General features: G+C 39.9%; 1 protein-coding gene across 19 annotated transcripts in view; it reads left to right on the top strand.

The window, feature by feature from the left end:
- supt3h (SPT3 homolog, SAGA and STAGA complex component) overlaps positions 1–17710 on the top strand; it is a 637811-nt gene that overhangs the window by 518334 nt on the left and 101767 nt on the right. For all 19 annotated transcript variants that reach the window (XM_059645430.1, XM_059645434.1, XM_048530947.2 and 16 more), the window contains 2 exons: positions 5080–5213; positions 15976–16051. In XM_059645430.1, the coding sequence (XP_059501413.1) occupies positions 5080–5213; positions 15976–16051 (210 nt within the window). The remainder of the gene's footprint in view (positions 1–5079; positions 5214–15975; positions 16052–17710) is intronic.

The raw sequence follows: 17710 nt of genomic DNA on the forward strand, positions 1-17710 counted from the left end.
TTTTTACAAAACTGTATTGAAATATATATGCTGCAAATAAGCTAAACAAAGAAGACCAGATATTCTGATGAAAAGTGGGGCAGATATACACTGATGGGTTGGGAAGTTTGGGCAGAGCACAATTTCTGCCATTTTCCTCCTGCACCAGAGCATTCAAGTAGTCAGGTTAGGAACTTGATCATCCTCACTCCTTGCTTTGCAATCTGATTTCACTTTTGGAGCTTAGGTATCTCACCACTTGATAAAGTTTTAAGTTGTAGAAGCAGGCACACATGCTGAAAACAGCCGTTCACAGGTCCCATGATGTTATATTCAATGAGCAGTCAGACCCAGAAACATCAAGAATCCTTGATATCAGGTAACACTGTAACAAAGCATAGTGGCAATCTGAAACATTCCCACACTAAAAAAATGTTTTCAGTCAATTGAAAATTGTAATTTATGGAGTTTTGTCAGGCAGTGTATGAAGGATTATGGATCGAGAGTGAGTAGTTGGAGTTAAAAAACATGTTAATAATTGAATTGAATGGTAGAACGGTGGAAGTTCAAGAGGGTGAGTAGTCTACTACTGTCATGTGTCCTTTTGTCAGTTGTAGTGGGTTGACTTGTGCTGGCTTGTATAGAGAGTCAATTAGCTCAGTTGCCTGATCGTCCTGTTTCCAATGCTATGTGATACCAATAGCATTGAATTCATTTGTGGACTGAGGTTAACCAAGAGGGACTGTCCTCATCTTCTCCTGAGGCTTGGTGACCCTCAGGTTAAACCACCACCAGTTGTCTGTTTCTAATGAGAGAGCAGTTCTATGGCCTGGAAGACTATGGCAACTTCACCTTAGCTTTTACTGTCTTGACTCTAGAAGGAAAAAAGCAAGGACCACTTCAACAGTCTTCGGGTCTGTAAGATGATCTTTGTATTAGATGAAATACTGATGCGTACCCTAAATATGGAAATGGACTGACCTTGATAATTTCAGAGATTAATTACAGAGACAGAAGAGCATGAAGCTACAACATCAATATGCTGCTAAATTTCAATGCCAAGTTATTCAGTTTATCTTTCTCACTTCCTCATTAAGAATAACTTACAGATCCAGTTATTGCCTTTTGATTTCTCTAATATACTGGGTGACTTGAATTTAATGGTTCTGTATGTTACTGCAGTATTTGATACAATTTAACCAAAAAGGTATTAGGCTTGAACACATTCCTTTTGTTGATTCGCCAACCAATCAGCACCCCATTTCTTCAGCACTAGAAATTGTTGTGAATGAAATTTGGTATTTGTGCATTTGTCCTGATAAGTGCAAAGCAGAATATTCAGAAAAATATCTCTTGCTTTGAGCAATATTTTATCATTTCCATCATTTTACAAGCAATCTTGCAAAACTCTTAAGTTAATCTCTTGGTTACCTACCTTTTAGACTGAAAGGCCAAAACTTCTCTAAACGTGTTTTTTTCTGTTCACAAAGAAAGTTCCTGTCAATGGGAAATTCCCAGTTAACTTCCAGGTTTCCTGGTGACAGACTCAGGGTTGGTATCCCTGGCAGACTTCGATCCTTCCCCTAGTAGCAGCTACACGCCTCCTAGTAGAGGGGTTTCAGTCTTCCTCAAAGTGTTGGCCTGGCAAGCTGTTTTAAATTTGAGGTTTGAAATATTGGAGAATGGATGCCTTACCCTCATCGTGTGCACAGCATCAGGATACTACTGTTAAGCTGGAAAACTTTTGATTTGCCTTCCAACTTTGTGATCCAATCTGGCACTCTTAATCAAAAAGTAAGACTGGTCTCAGGCCATTAATTGATCTATCCCAGGAAAATTATATTGTGTGACTGTCTGCAGCAGAACATGCTGCTGATCTCCATTTGTGGCTGGCAGGTGAGCCTCAAAACCCCTTGGAAAATCACACTCATGGTTTCTCCAGAGCACTATATATTGCCTGATTTGACTAATATTTTAGGACATACTTCAACATCCTGTAAGTTTTGTTGAATACAACTATGCATTGGTTGCACATGTTTAACATTGGATCTGCCAAAATTCTAGTTCTGTTTTAGCCTCATCATTAGTTGTTTCAATACTATTCATGAAGGACACATATTTATTCCAATCTGTAGCATGTTATAATCACCTGCATTAAATTCCATCTCCCATCACCCTGCACACTTGCCTATCTTGTCCAGTTAATTCCTTAATTTCTGAACTCTTCCTGATTCTGTGTAATTTAATATCATCTGCAAATTTTCCCACTTTGCATTAAATTTCTGAATCCCCAAGTTATTTATATTAGTTTGAAGGAGTAGTGGTTTCATTTTTCAGGGAATGGCAGAGAACTAATTTCGTCTGGAATTGCATATTTTGATAATTCTTTAGAATATGGACTCCATATTAATTTATTTACAATCTTACATGACCAGTGTTCAGTGTTTCCCTCATAATAATTGATGATGCTTTAAATTTTTTTACTTGTCTTTTTCTCCAGGGTAAGATAGATGTCATCTATTGCTGTGTGTTTATTTGTTTTGAGCCAAGTCAGTACTTCAACCTCATTTGTTGTGATCACTGGTTATACTTTGAACATCTTTGGGTCTTATGATAGCCTCTGTAAAGCCAAAATCTTTAAACAAGGGATATGAATTCCCAATGACCGATTTAAAGGAATTACATCAGATTTTTACTGTAACAAACAACCAAACTAAAATCAACAGCCTCTAAACATTATGCAGTCAGGAACCAATTTAAATTTCAGAAATGATAACCCTTACTGAGGAATGTGACCAGTGTCACCATGCCACACATAAACTGTACAGCATAATAAGAACCAAAAGAACTGTGGATGCTGTAAATCAGGAACAAAAGCAAAGTTGCTGGAAAAGCTCAGCAGGTCTGGCAGCATCTGTGGAGGATAAAAAAAGAGTTAACGTGTCGGGTCTGGTGACCCTTTCTCAGAACTGTACAGTATGCTTTTCACAGAGTTATATTCTTTTCAGGAATCTGTCTGAACTTACTCCTAAATTTCAACAGGCCCAAGTCTCCCCATTTCATAAATTTGGAACATCCAGTTACCATCAAAAATCCTCTCTCTCAGTTTCCTGAAGTCCCAAACTGAATTTTGCAGTAAGAGCCACTCCAGTGATTTCTTTTTCAAGTCTCACCAAGGTAAACATCTAGTAAACTTAAATCATTGCAGGTTCCTTTACTTTAATCAGTGGACAAGCTATCCTCATCATTCTGCTGAATAGCGAACTGAGAAGATAGCCTTTTTATCTGCAACAACTGCTATCTCCTCTTGCTTTCGCCCTTTCTCTTTTTCCACAACACTCTACCTTCCTGTTCAAAATCCCTAAGACACAAAAGTATGCGACAAAAAGAACATCTGCTCTGCCTTTGTTCTTAAGTGTTAAACCTGGCACATGAATTTTAATAGCACAAAACGTGGGCCTCCATTTTGCCATATCAATCAAGCTATGTGGCTTGTTTTTTTGAGCAGATCTCAGCAGATTACATGTCCCTTGTTTTAAAGAGACAGTGTAAAACTTTGCCATCTTCTAAAATACCTCATTTGTAAGTGTGAATGCATGTAGATTGAATATTCTCCTGTGAATACATAGAAGTGATAAGTTAGAATATCACTATTTTCTACTTATCTTGGTTTCAAATCTGCTTGTATCTTTTATGGTTTTATAATCTCTGCCGATTTACTATTCTGGTCATGAAATAATTTTTTCAAATGTTTAGTTTAGTTTCCACTGTTTAGCTTTTTATCCCTCAAGTATCTATCCATCTAATCTTTTTAACATGCATTTGGCAGTTTCTTATGATCACGGTAGTAGTCCTTTTTGCTGTGTTTCCCTCAAGATTTGTACATGTGAACTTCAGTTCATTTATAATTTGCTTTGACTGATCATATTCATTTTCAGAGGCTTTCTGTTGAAGTTTTGTTAAGCAATCTATATTTTGTTTGAAGCATTCTGTAATTTCTGAGCTAGCTGCACACTATTATACGTGCTTATTTAATTCACGTAACTTCTTTAAGTATAAATGCCAACGTTGTATAATTCTATTTGAGATCATATCTGTCCTTGCCCAAATTCTATTATTTGTGTTTCCTCAGCTCCTTAAGAGTCAGAGGCCCCATTTTTTTCAATCCAACTCTCATTACAATCAGAAGAGGAGACAATTGAGGGGAGAGTGGCATGCTCTTTGGAAGGGGGAAAGAACTGATTGTGTGGGAGAGTCTGTCAGCACTGACTTTCACACAGTGGTGCTCAGCCTGGCTCCACATTAATGTGGATAACATTGTGTAATGGCTCCAGTGTTCTTTTTAAGGACTGCTGGTTAAGTAACATGCAGGTTATATTTTATGGAATGTAACTGGCCCAGTGCCTGTTGAATTCAGTGTAGACCATTTTTGGAACAGCGGCCTCATACTTGCATAAGCAACTGGCTAGGCATGGATCCCGGATGCCTATTTTTCGACTTCTACCAAAGTACACCTTTTAGCCCAAACTCTGCAATCTTAGGCTGTCCATTAAACATGGATGCTTTTGCACTTGAAATTGTGCACAATTATATTGAATTTCTATGCCAATATTTCCATTCAATACCAAAACAAAACACTTTATTTAATTTCAGTAATTTATTTTTCTAAATTATTATGTTTCTAAATGCATGTTAGTCTTGTTTTGTATGTAACCCAAGCCAAGAGCATGTCTGTTGGCAGTATTGTGCAAAAAATTGTAAAAGGTTATTCTGTTACACACGGTTTCCATCCATCATCTCAAGCGTAAGGGGTAATCAAACCAGGATATTTTATGTTCAAAGTTTAAGGTTTTGTTTTCTGCTGTTGTTGTGAGTAGCATTTTTGTCGCATTTCTATCACTTTCTGTCTGTGGCATTGAAAGTCTCTCATTACTGATGTTTCTGTTTTTAACAAGTGGGTGGGAACTGTTCTGAAATATATTTTTGCCGTACTAAAGTCTGCATAGCAGGTGAAAATAGGTCCCAGGCTCATCTGTGCTACAGATGTACAGGAATTTACATTAATAAATTTTCTTCCTTCCTTTTCTCGCCCACACATAGACAAATCCAGCAGCAGTATAAACAAGCGCCAAAAACTCTACCAAGAATTCCTCAGCTCCATTGACCAAACAGGGGAACTGCTGGGTATGCTTGAGGAAGATGATGCTGATGAAGTCAAACAGGAGCGGCTGGAGGTGGGTGGAGCATTCTTTGCTGACCACAGAGATTCATTGTACCAGAATTAGTTTGTTCACATTGATAAATTCTGATGTTATGAAAATTTGAGGTTTTACCAACATCTGCTTTCTTGACATTTTATCAGAGTAAAATGATTACACTGCGAATTGGACTAACCATGTGTTTTCCCTGGTATTTTGCTTTCACACTGAATTTTTCAAACCATATAATATTTTTGCACTGAACTTCCAGTAGGTCTACACCTTAATGAAAATTTTCTGAAGTTGAAATGACGTTCACAGATGAAATTACTTTGCTAACATCTTGGGGGTCAATCTGTTGCTTGACCTTGAGGATGATGGGAAAATAAATATCCAACCGTGTTTTCTGTACATGAATGTCCTTGAAAGTAGGAGTTGGAGTTTCCCTGACACGGCCATTGATCATTATTTCAAATTTTGTGGCTATGGAAATTGCGGATAAGGTTTATTTTTAATCAAAGGATGTAAACTTCTTCTATGTTTAGAAAATATATCCTGAGAACATTATGAACTCGTTTATTCAGGTAGCAGGAATCAAAAGCTTCTGTCATATTCTTAAATTTTGAGTGCTTTGAGTTTGAAATCATTGTGTGTTGTATTCCATGATCTTAATGTGAATCGTATCAAACAATACAAATTTGATTATCAACTTGCACGTTTATCTTGCCATTCTTCAGGGGTTTGTGTCATAATATGAAAACATGGCCAACCATGAAAGGAGACCTGCAGGTGTGAGTAGCCAGGGGACCAGCATTTAGCAAGTTGTGTGTACGTCGTTCCGATTTGCAGCAATTGCATAGGTCTCTCTTTAGCCTTCTGTAACTTCCCTTTGCTTCTTCAACCCCACATGGCAAAGTGTAGTTTATGTCCTTTTAATATTTTATTGAACATTCTCTTCCACTCCTCCAACTTAGAATAGTACGGAAATCTTGAACACTTTAACCCCTATGTTCATAAGCTATATTTAAACTTCTCTATTTTGCTATTTTTCTTTGTACCTTCCCTCTACTCCCCAAGGTCTGCTTCCTGACAAATGTATCTATCAGGTCATTTTTTTAAATGTGTATATTCAATTTTTGAATGTGACCTTCACTGGTGAGAGCTGTATTTATTGCCCATGCTTAATTGTCTTTTGAAAAGGTGATGGGCACTTTCTTGAGTCATTGCCATTTGTGTGGTGTAGACACACCCAGAGCACTGTTAGGAAAGGAGTTGTAGGATTTTCTGCTTTATATTTCCTCCCATGCCTTTACGCTGTTAATTCCACAATCCTTCACTCTAATTTGTTACGGTTTTACATAGCTGCTTGCTATGTTCATTCAGATCCCATAAGTTACTTTTAAATCCCTGAATATCATTCAGCAATGGTGGTATTTAGAGTCATAGAGGTGTACAGCGCGAAACGGACCGTTCAGTCCAACCTGTCCATGCCGACCAGATATCCTAAATTAATCTAGCCCCATTTTCCTGCATTTAGCCTATATCCCTCTAAACCCTTTGTATTCATATATCTGTCCAGCTACCTTTTAAATGTTGTAATTATACCAGCTTTCTCATTCCCTCTGGTAGATCATTCCATATGCTCACCACCCTTTGTATGAAACAGTTGCCCTTTATGTCCCTTTTAAATCTTTACCTTCTCACCTCAAACCTTTGCCCTCTAGCTTTGGACCACCTATCCTGGGAAAAAGATCTTGACTGTTCACCATATCCATTTCCTCATGATTTTATAAACTTCGATAAGGGCATCTCTCAGTCTCTGACGCTCCAGGGAAAATAGCCCCAACCCATTAAGCCTCAAACTTTCCAACCCTGGCAACATTCTTGTAAATCTTTTCTGACTCCTTTCAAGTTTCACAACATCCTTCCAATAGCAGGGAGACCAGCATTGAACACAGTATTCCGAAAGTGTCCTGTTCAGCCACAACATGACCTCCCAATGCCTACTCTCAATGCACTGACCAATAAAGGCAAGCATACCAAATGCTGTCTATCTGCAGTTCCACTTTGAAGGAACTATAAACCTGCTCTCCAAGGTTTCTTTATTTGGCAGTGCTCCCCAGAACCTTACCATTAAATGTATAAGTCCTGCCCTGACTTGCCCTGCTAATTACTAAGGCTTCTTTCCTTGGAAGGCACATTCCTGGGTTTATGGCTCTGCTTTAGCTTTTGTTTGGAGTTCAACTGGGGGTACATCCTACTGATAGAGAGATCCTATGCAGCTCATCTTTGGCTTTTGAGAAAACCCTATTGAGCATCCAATGCATTAAATGAAATTTTCAATCCTGAATTCTCTAAGCCTCCCGAGTGAACTGCATCAGTAATCTTTCCAGTAACATCTGCCTGTGTTTTGTGAAACTTGTCTAATCTCAGACTTATTGCCTGTGCCAAATACTAGTGAGACCAGAAATAACAAGATTCCATGGATGAATGTGTGGCTAAAGAGCTGGTGTAGGAGGGAGAGCTTCAGGTATGTGGATCATTGGGATCTCTTCCACAACAGGTGGGACCTGTACAAGAAGGACAGGTTGCACCAATACCCTTGCTAGTGCCACTCAAGAGAATTTAAACTAGTGTGGCAGTGAGGTGGGAACCAAAGCAGTAGCTCAGCATGTGCAGTGACTGAAGAGAGGAGAAGAGCTAAATCAAGCACGTATAGTAGGAAGAATAGGCAAGGCCAGGTTAATTATCACAATAGAACTGGCGTCTGAAGTGTATTTATTTTAACACAAGAAGTGTAACAGGTAAAGCAGAGAAGCTAACAGTAACCCGGTTGAGAGAACGGCATGTAGTAACTGATGTCCATTTCAAGCCCACCGACTCCCACAGCTACCTAGAATACACCTCCTCCCACCCACCCTCCTGCAAAAATTCCATCCCCTTTTCCCAATTCCTCTGCCTCCGCCGCATCTGCTCCCAGGATGAGGCATTCCACTCCTGCACATCCCAGATGTCCAAGTTCTTCGAGGATCGCAACTTTCCCCCCGCAGTGGTCGAGAACGCCCTTGACCGCGTCTCCCGCAACACATCCGTCACACCCCGCCCCCACCACAACCGCCCAAAGAGGACCCCCTCGTTCTCACACACCACCCCACTAACCTCCGGATACAACGCATCATCCTCCGACACTTCCACCATCTACAATCCGACCCCACCACCCAAGACATTTTTCCATCCCCACCCTTGTCTGCCTTCCGGAGAGACCACTCTCTCCGTGACTCCCTTGTTTGCTCCACACTGCCCTCCAACCCCACCACACCCGGCATCTTCCCCTGCAACCGCAGGAAGTGCTACACTTGCCCCCACATCTCCCCTTCCCCCACCGCATCCCAAAACCAGCCCAGTTCGTCCCCTCCCCCCACTGCATCACACAACCAGCCCAACCTGTCTCTGCCTCCCTAACCTGTTCTTCCTCTCACCCATCCCTTCCTCCCACCCCAAACCGCACCTCCATCTCCTACCTACTAACCTCATCCCTCCTCCTTGACCAGTCCGTCTTCCCTGGACTGACCTATCCCCTCCCTACCTCCCCACCTATACTCTCCTCTTCTTTTCTCTCCATCTTTGGTCCACCTCCCCCTCTCTCCCCATTTATTCCAGAACCCTCACCCCATCCCCCTCTCTGATGAAGGGTCTATGCCCGAAACGTCAGCTTTTGTGCTCCTGAGATGCTGCTTGGCCTGCTGTGTTCATCCAGCGTCACACTTTATTATTTTGGATTCTCCAGCATCTGCAGTTCCCATTATCTCTGAGAGAACAGCAAGCCTGGCAGCTCAACATTCCAGCGTTTAGATGTTTCAGGTGAGATAGCGAGGGGACCACATTGGGAGCAACAGATACAGTAGACCAGGTTGGAGGACGTACAGGTGAATCCCTGTCGGATTTGGAAAGATTGTTTGGGACCTGTACATCGGTCAGACCATGTGCAGACTCAGTGACCAATTTGCAGAGCATCTGCACTCAGTACACTATAATCAACAACACCTTCCGGTTGCCAACCATTTTAACTCCCCCTCCCACTCACTTTATAACACTCACATGGGCCTCCTCCAGTGTCATAATGACTCTGCACGTAAACTGGAGGAAAAACACCTTATAATCCACCTCGGGAGCTTACAACCCAATGGTCTCAGCCTAGAATTCACCAGTTTCAATATCTCCCCATCCCTCGGCCTCATCCCATGTCCAACCCACCCTCTCATCCCTGCCTCCTTGACCTGACACAACCTGTCCACCTTCTTTCTCACCTATCCACCCCACCCTTCCTCTGACCCATCTCCACAACTCCCTACCTGCAACAATCTATCACCATCCCACCTACCTTCCCACAGCCCCATCCCCCCATTTATTTCTGAGCTCCCTTTCCCCTCCCCAGTCCTGATGAAGGGTTTAAAACCAGAACATTGACTTTCCCGCTCCTCTGATGCTGCCTGACCTGTTGTGTTCCTCCAGCTGTAGAATGTATTGAATGTGACTCTAGCATCTGCAGTTCTTGCTATCTCCTAAATTGGGGAAGGCAGATTGCAGAAGTATTAGGCAGAGGCTGAAGAAATTAGTTTGAGGGTGGCTGTTTGAACGTAAATCCAAGGCCAGTTGGTCAAAGTTTAGGGCAAGCATGCCCCTTTTAGGATGTAAGATAGGATGGTAAGATTCAAGAGCCTCGGATGACAAGAGATAATGAAACATTATGTCAAAAAGGAAAAGGAAACATACATAAGGTTTGGGAAACTGAAATAAAATAAGCCCCTTGTGGAGTATAAAGGAAACAAATAAAAACTTAAACAAGAAATTAGGAGGGCCAAAAGAGGCCTCAAAGTGGAAGGTAGGTGGGAAGGTGATATATGAATGCAGGTAGGCAGTGGTGGGGATTGGTCAGTGAGGTGGGTGAGGCAGATAGGTGGGAAAGAAGACAGACAGGTCAAGGAGGCAGGGATGAGAGGGAGGGTGGGTCATGGGATGAGGCTGGGAGTGGGGAGATTTTGAAGCTAGTAAAGTCCACATTGAGACCATTGAGTTGTAGGCTCCCAAGGTGGAATATGAGGTGCTGCACCTCCAGTTTCCAGGTGATATCTTTGTGGCTCCTCCGCCTTCTCTCCCACCTATCAGTTCCTCCCACCTAACTGACCAGCCCCCACCACTGCCTACCTGCACTCATCTATCACTGCCCCACCCCCACCCCCATTTATTTCGGAGCCCCCTTCCTCCTCCCCCATTTCTGAAGAAGGGTCCTGATCAGAAGCGTCAGATTTCCTGCTCCTCTGATGTTGCCTGGCCTGCTGTGTACCTCCAGCTCCACATTGCGTTATCTCAGACTCTAGCATCAGCAGTTCTTACTATCTGTTATTTCTGTTTTGTTCTTTTCTGTTTTCTCCACATTGTTCCTGCCTGTCTGCCTAGTTTGTTCTGTTCTGTTCTGTTCTGTTCAGATTGGCCCTGCTGCTCTCAGGTTCTCTGTCTGTCTCTCCAGGTTATTTTTTGCTCTCTTTTTCTCCAGGTTCTGTGTCTGTCTCTTTTTCTGTTTCCAGGTTTTCTGTCTTGCTTTCTGTTGCTCTAGGTTCTCTTGCTCTGTCTTTCTCTACAGATTCTCTCGCTCTCTCTCTGTGTCTGTTTACAGTTTTCTGTCTCTGTCTTTGGTGGTCAATGAGCAATAATAAGACATGTTAAAACTTGTCATGTTACCCCTCTTCCTTTCATTTAGATGTGTCTCTCATTCTTTGATATCTTGTTATTATGAGCTGATAGCAATTGTATTCTAAACTTACCCTATTCCTGAATATATTTGTGAATCTCAGGCCATGCCTGATAAACGTAGAACTTCATTCTTAATATGCATTCTGATTCATTATAGGAGACTTTTACATCTCAATTGATCTAAATTTTAATTCTAAAACAGGAATCTTGTGTGGAGTTAATTAATGTGAAACAAGGGTGCAAGGTTGCACAGACATGGAACCATTTTCATCCGTTTGATTGAAGATGACAGGGACAGATTCTAGAGAAAAAAAAATCAAACACTAAGTTTTAGTGCACATTTCAAAATCTTGACAAATTATTGCAAAGCCAGGTGTTAGTTGGCCACTCCGACCTTCAAACTTTCTCTCCTTATAACAAATAGGGATTATCAGATTTTACTGGAACTGAGTAAAATATTCAAGACATAATTCTCATTAAAGACTGATCACACATATGAACACAGCAGTTCCAAATTTGTAATTCATTGTACACATCTATATACTAATGGATACAGAGAATTTTTTAAAAATCCTGCCTGTGAACAAGTTTAAGATGACTCAACTTTACAAGCCTTGGCAATATTAACAAGTTAAATCTTTGAATATTGCATGCAACCTGAAGTTTCTCGTTGAGACTGATCCAATTGTCTTACTATTGTAATTTCGGCATTCTTAATTGATATTAAATAATTCTCTAAATTCTCTAAATCAGTATTGATACCAGACTCCTAGCAATAGCTTTTTACTGTCTTCTGGTTTGTAATTTTTTACCACAATGTTTTTCTAATTTTATCACTACACATAGAAAATAATCATAATTGACAATTATGACCATCAGTAGTCTATGAGTACCACCTAAAGGCACATGAATGTTGTTCTCAGTGCATCTAATTTTATTTTAGACCAAGTGAGAGCTTTGAGATGATATTGTGTGCATGTGCAGGTTTCTTGGTCATGATTTGGTCCACCTTTGTTTGTAATTGTCATATAGCTTGCAAGGAAGAAGTCTGTATGTGTGACATTCCCATCTGAAACCATCTTAAAAGGGAATGGATGCTTTGAGGAAAACTATTTTTTTTAACCTGTGTGATGTGGGGGCTGGCCTGGCTTCAGGATGGAAGCTAAATCCTGATTGAAGATGGTCAACTGCAGGATTGACAGCATGGCTCTATAATCTAATCATGTGACTTGGGTGTTCCAGTGTAGAAACCTGCCTATGAGACCTGGTGTGTGGCATGCAAAGAAGCCAGCTGAAGAGAATAATCAGAACACAAGAAAATTCAGAGTGTTGGAAGAAGTGCAGCTGAGGAAATTGAATGCTTGTTTGTAGATTTTGGAGTGCACTTTGGTAAAATCCATGGGATATAGTCTCGAATGAAATGATTAAGTAAGCAGCTATTGGGAGAGTCTGAGCTGGTCAATTGTTTTAAGACCATAAGAAATAGGAACAGGAATAGGTCTTTTGCACCATTTAATGGGATCGTGAGTAATTCATCATTTCTCACATCCACTTTCCTGCCTTTTCCCCGTAATCCTTGATTCCCATATTGATCATGAATCTACCTATCTCAGCCTTAAATATACATAGACTTTGTCCGCAGAGCCCTCTGTGGCAAGGAGCTCCAAAGACACTCAATCCTATCTGTCAATTCATTATAAGCAGAAGAAGCAAGAGGGCCTCCAATATAAGTTAGAGTGACTGTTTAACAGTCAGCAGTGGCTAAATCTCTGAAGGATTGAAGGAGAGGAACTGAAATTCCTAGTAAGACTGACAAAGTTTGGAAGACTTTGTAATTCATAAAGATGAGTAGTATTTAAATAAACTGCTGAGTAATATGGCAAAATCACACTTAGATTTATCTGCCATTTAAGGTGCAATTTGTAGTTTATATTTGTCCACAATTTGCCCGTTAATTCATGTTAAATCTGGATATTAGACTATATTATAGATGGTGTTTCGTGCTTTTGTTGACACCCTAATGCTAAAAGTTCTTCTGTTGTATAATGTGCAATCTTGTGGTTTTATTATTTTGGATAACAAGTGGGATTTTTAATTTAATAACTTTAAACAAAGGTTACTGGTACAAAGAACAAAGACAAAGAAACCTACAGCACAGTATCAGGCCCTTTGGCCCTCCAAGCCTGTGCCAATCAAGATCCTCTGTCTAACCTGTCATCTACCTCGCCAGGTTTAACAGTAGTGACAGCTTGGTTAGGATGTGAAATATAAGGCATGTTCATTAAATTCCCACCCCAAACAAATGCATAGGGACAGAAACACAGAAAGTAGGAGCAGGCGTAGGCATTTTAGGAATAGTGGCACAGCATGATGGCTCAGTGGTTAACACGTTGCCTCTCAGCGCCACAAAACCGTGTTCAGTTCCAGCCTTGGATGACTGAAGTTTGCACAATTTCCCTATGTCTGCATGGGTTTCCTCTGTGTGCTCCAGTTTCCTCCCACAATCCAAAGGTATGCTGCTTAGGTGAATTGGCCATGATGAATGCAAGTTTAAAGTGAGTGGAACGTTTTTGTCAATGTAAATGCCCTCTCTTGGTATCATGGGGATTCTGTGACATTTGGCTGATTATCCAACTGAGTACTTCATCCTGCTTTCTCCCCGTACCTTTATCCCTAAAAACTAATTCTTGAAAACTTTCAATGTTTTAGCCTCAACTGCTTTCTGTGGCATAGATTTTCAGGCTCATCACATCTGGGTGAGAAATTTCCTAAAAGGCCAACCCATATCTCTAGACTCTGACCCTGGGCCTGAATCCCCGGTCATCAGAAATATTCTTCCTGCATTTATCTTGTCCAGCCTTGGTAGAATTTACAGGTTTCTGTAAGGTACTGCCGCGCCCCCCCCCCCCCCCACCCCCAACCACCCCAATCAGTCTTCTAAACTCCAGTGAATATAGTCCTAACCAATCCACTGCCTCTTCATACACAAGTCCTGCCATCTCAGGAATTAGTCTGGTAAACATTTATTGCTTTGCCTCCTTAGCCAGGATATCCATCCTCTGATAAGGAGACTAAATACTCCAGGTGTGGCTTTGCCAAGACCCTGTACAATTGCAGCAAGATGTCTCAGACCTGTACTTAAATCCTGTCACAATGAAGGCCAACATACCTTTTGTCTTCGCTAACTGCTGCATCTATATGCTTACTTTCAGTGACTGAAAGTGCAGGGATACTGAGGTCTCATTGTACCTCTCCCCTTTCCAATCAGTCACCTTTCAGACCATCTGCCTTCTGTTTTTGCTATTAAAAAAATAGCATTGTCAGCTCAAAGTCTTGCAAAGACATATTCGCATTCTTTGGAGCCGAGTTTTAATGGGACCCTTTCAAATTGGGACATCAAACTCCTATAAAAAACAATATTTGCACTTGTATAAAGCTAGTAATGTCTTTTCTTGTTGCCTATATTTGCTTTGTTGATGGTAAATCCACACTGATTAAAACAGCTTGTCCGTTCGCATTATCCAAATGGACACAAAGGTAGGATATTATAATACTCCGTTAGGATGGACTAGAGACAACATTATAATTATTTCTGTTCACAAGGATTCTTCTATTGTTGTTTAGTGACCTAGAACTTTACCTTTGCAGAGGCTCGTCAGCAACTCTGACATCTCCTCTCTTTTGGACAACCCTATCTTGGGCATTTAGTGGACGATCCGCTACTACCTGCAGTTTAACATTATCACTAAATTCACCTTTACTTCCACTGGTTGAAGGGACAGTTCCCTCCACCACATATTAGAGCACTCCGCAATAATCCTAACACAACGTCTGCCTCCTTTGGCACCTCTACATGAAAGTGCAGAATGTGCAACTGCTACTCTTTTCCTTTTAGCTGGTATAACCTCATCTCTCTGTCTTATGCTATCCATTACTCGTATCCTGGATACCAAGCACAATGGCTTTTGGACTTCCATCTGAATTTCTAAATAAGTTAGGAAAGAAAATTCTCATTATTAATAGAAGATGCAGTCTCTCTTCCTTTCTCATCATTCAAGACCTAAACTCTCAATTACGAGTTACTTGTATTTCTTTCAATTTAGCATTATGTATTCAGTTCTGATGATAAAATCATATTTTCATACAGCAGTTTCAAACAATGATTCTGCTTTTCCCATTTACATCTCCTGTAGGTCTATTGCTTTACGTTTCCTGTTGTTGTCTGTGTTCACCTTGCACCATCATCTTGTTTGTCTGCCTTTCACTCTATAACAGATAATATTTTTGTCATTTTCTCTTCTTGTGTTCCAAGCTCTTTACTTGCTTTACAAATGTTACCTGTCTAACCTTTTCAAATTCTGTTGAAAGGTCATTGATCGGAAGCATTAATTGTTTCTGTCTCCACAGATGCAGACTGCACAACTGGATATTTTCAGAATTTTTGGGTTTTTTTTTGCAAGATTTTCAACTTCCAAACATAGAACTGTTTGAAAGAAATTTGTGTAATTGGAAGAGATATATGGGTCCATGGTAACAGTGTCAGCTGGAAAATGCTGTCCAGCCTGATCCCACTTTCCAGCTCTTGCTCATAACCTTATTTAAGAACATGTGAAAAGGAAGCAGGAATAAGGCCGTTCAATCTTTCAGGCCCGTTCTGCCAAACATTTTGTTTCTTCTTTCTTAAATAATTTGCACTGTCAAAATGTTGAACATTTGCTTATTGAGTTCTTTTTACTCTATAAAATGAGTATCGAATATTACAAAACAGAACACAAATTTTAAGTAATAACTTCAAGTACAATATTTCTCTATATTTTACATTATACACTAATAATTCCATTAATCAATAATATCATAATGTATCATTGCCACAAGTTTAAAATCACTCATGTTTCTGTGTGTGATTATTTCAGACGTTTGCACATTTTTATTTTCGTTCTAATGATTGTTTAGAAAAGAACTTATGATTCTTTAACGTTTTTAGACTCAGCAACAATTTTTCATCCAACTCCCCAAAGTAATGCAGCCATTTTGTTTTGTGTCCCAGAGAGCTGAGCGCCAAACTCGAACGATGGATTCATCCCAATATGCAGAGTACTGTGAAAGCCGCCAGCTGAGCTTTGGTGAGTGCGGTCAAACCTTGGTAAATATAAATTGAGTCAATTTATTTTTCAGTGCTACTACTGCTATCATTTTTTACATTGTACCTAATAAGATGCTAGTGCTGTTGCGTTTACTAAAATAGCAGACTTTTGCTCACTTTAGATGCAAAATTGACAAGTTTGGGGAACGTTAAAGGAGGGCACGTTTGTATCTAAGTTTCAACAAATTTCCACTACTCCCTCTACTTCCTTATCCTGCTTTGAGTTCCTCTTAAAAAATGTTCTTATGTATGTACGTTTTTGTTAGCCCTCTTAATTTTCTCTCTTTTGAGTTGACGTTAGTTTATTTCTGATTACATCTCTGTGAAGCAGCTTTTATTTTTCTACATTAAACGTTATAAAGAAAGGAAATTGTTGGTGTATAGCAACATTGATCATAATTCTGGGTTTATTAATTCTGGGTGGAATGGATGAAGTTACAGTTAGTTCCAGTTGGATGGGAGACTAGTTACTTCTGTGTAATTAGGGTGGGCTGAGGGGTGAGAGGCTGCTTACTGCTATGTAAATACACTGGGTAATAGGATGAGAGACAGACCATTGTCTTGTTTTGAAGGCTGTTCCTTTGCTAATATGTTTAGAGGACTGTTGAGTAAAAGATTGTGAAAATTGATTTATTTGAAGTATTAAGGGCCTGGTTTTCTAAAGGCACTTATGACATCCAGTAAGTCGTTTAAAAAAGTGTGTCTCATGTCTTGAGTTAGGTAATGAGTCAATACTCATAGATTGTGGAATTGCTTGCTCTTTTTGTAAATCACATGTCTGACTTTATGGCTGCAGGAATTGTGGGATATTTAAAATTGTTTTGAGTTCAGTTGAGGTGCAATCTGTGAAAACATAAGATCCCCAACTCAAACAATGACACCTTTCTAAGAAATCCTTTTGAAAATCCAGTGTGAGAGCTGCAGAAACAAAACATCTGTGCTCACTGAAAGTCTTCTGGAAGACTTTCTCCTGACATCTTCTAAATTTGCGACCTCTGAGGAGATCCATGTGGTGTTGCCTATCTGTATGAATGAGAATGCCAAATTGCCTAATGGAATTTTGCAAAATCTATTCTTCCATTTTCCAAAACTTATCAAGTGTTCTTTTCCTAAATTTCTTTACTTTTCTTTTTACTGGGGCGTGTGCATATCTGTGTTTGTGCGTGCACTTGTGTAATGGCTTTTTGAGAAGGGTAAATATTTATATTTATAAATGTCAAACAGTTGATCAGCTTTGCATTTTTTCCTCAAAAGATTTTTTTTTACATTTAATCATTAATTTTGTTGTTTATTCTGGAAACCCGTTTGGATCTTTTTATTCTGAATCTAATGGAAATGAACTGTTAACTTGCCGTAATCCATGCTATTGAGAGTCGTGGGACTAGATCAGGACAGTACAATCGTTAACATTATTAGAAGTAAACTGGGCAGTTGCAGTACACAACATCTACTTTCTGCAACTTTAATCTTTTGCCTTATTATATCGCAGTTTATTGCTTTACTTTGACCAATGCATTTTTTTGGATTGGAGTGTAGAAGTATTATCTTATGGCTAGGCTTCAAAATCAAGTATGCATGTTGAATATTCAATCCTATATAAGTAAAATCAGGAAGGTACATTGGCATGAATTGAATCATC

Source organism: Stegostoma tigrinum, chromosome 4 (genome assembly GCF_030684315.1).
Source record: "Stegostoma tigrinum isolate sSteTig4 chromosome 4, sSteTig4.hap1, whole genome shotgun sequence".
NCBI classification, from domain to species: domain Eukaryota; kingdom Metazoa; phylum Chordata; class Chondrichthyes; order Orectolobiformes; family Stegostomatidae; genus Stegostoma; species Stegostoma tigrinum.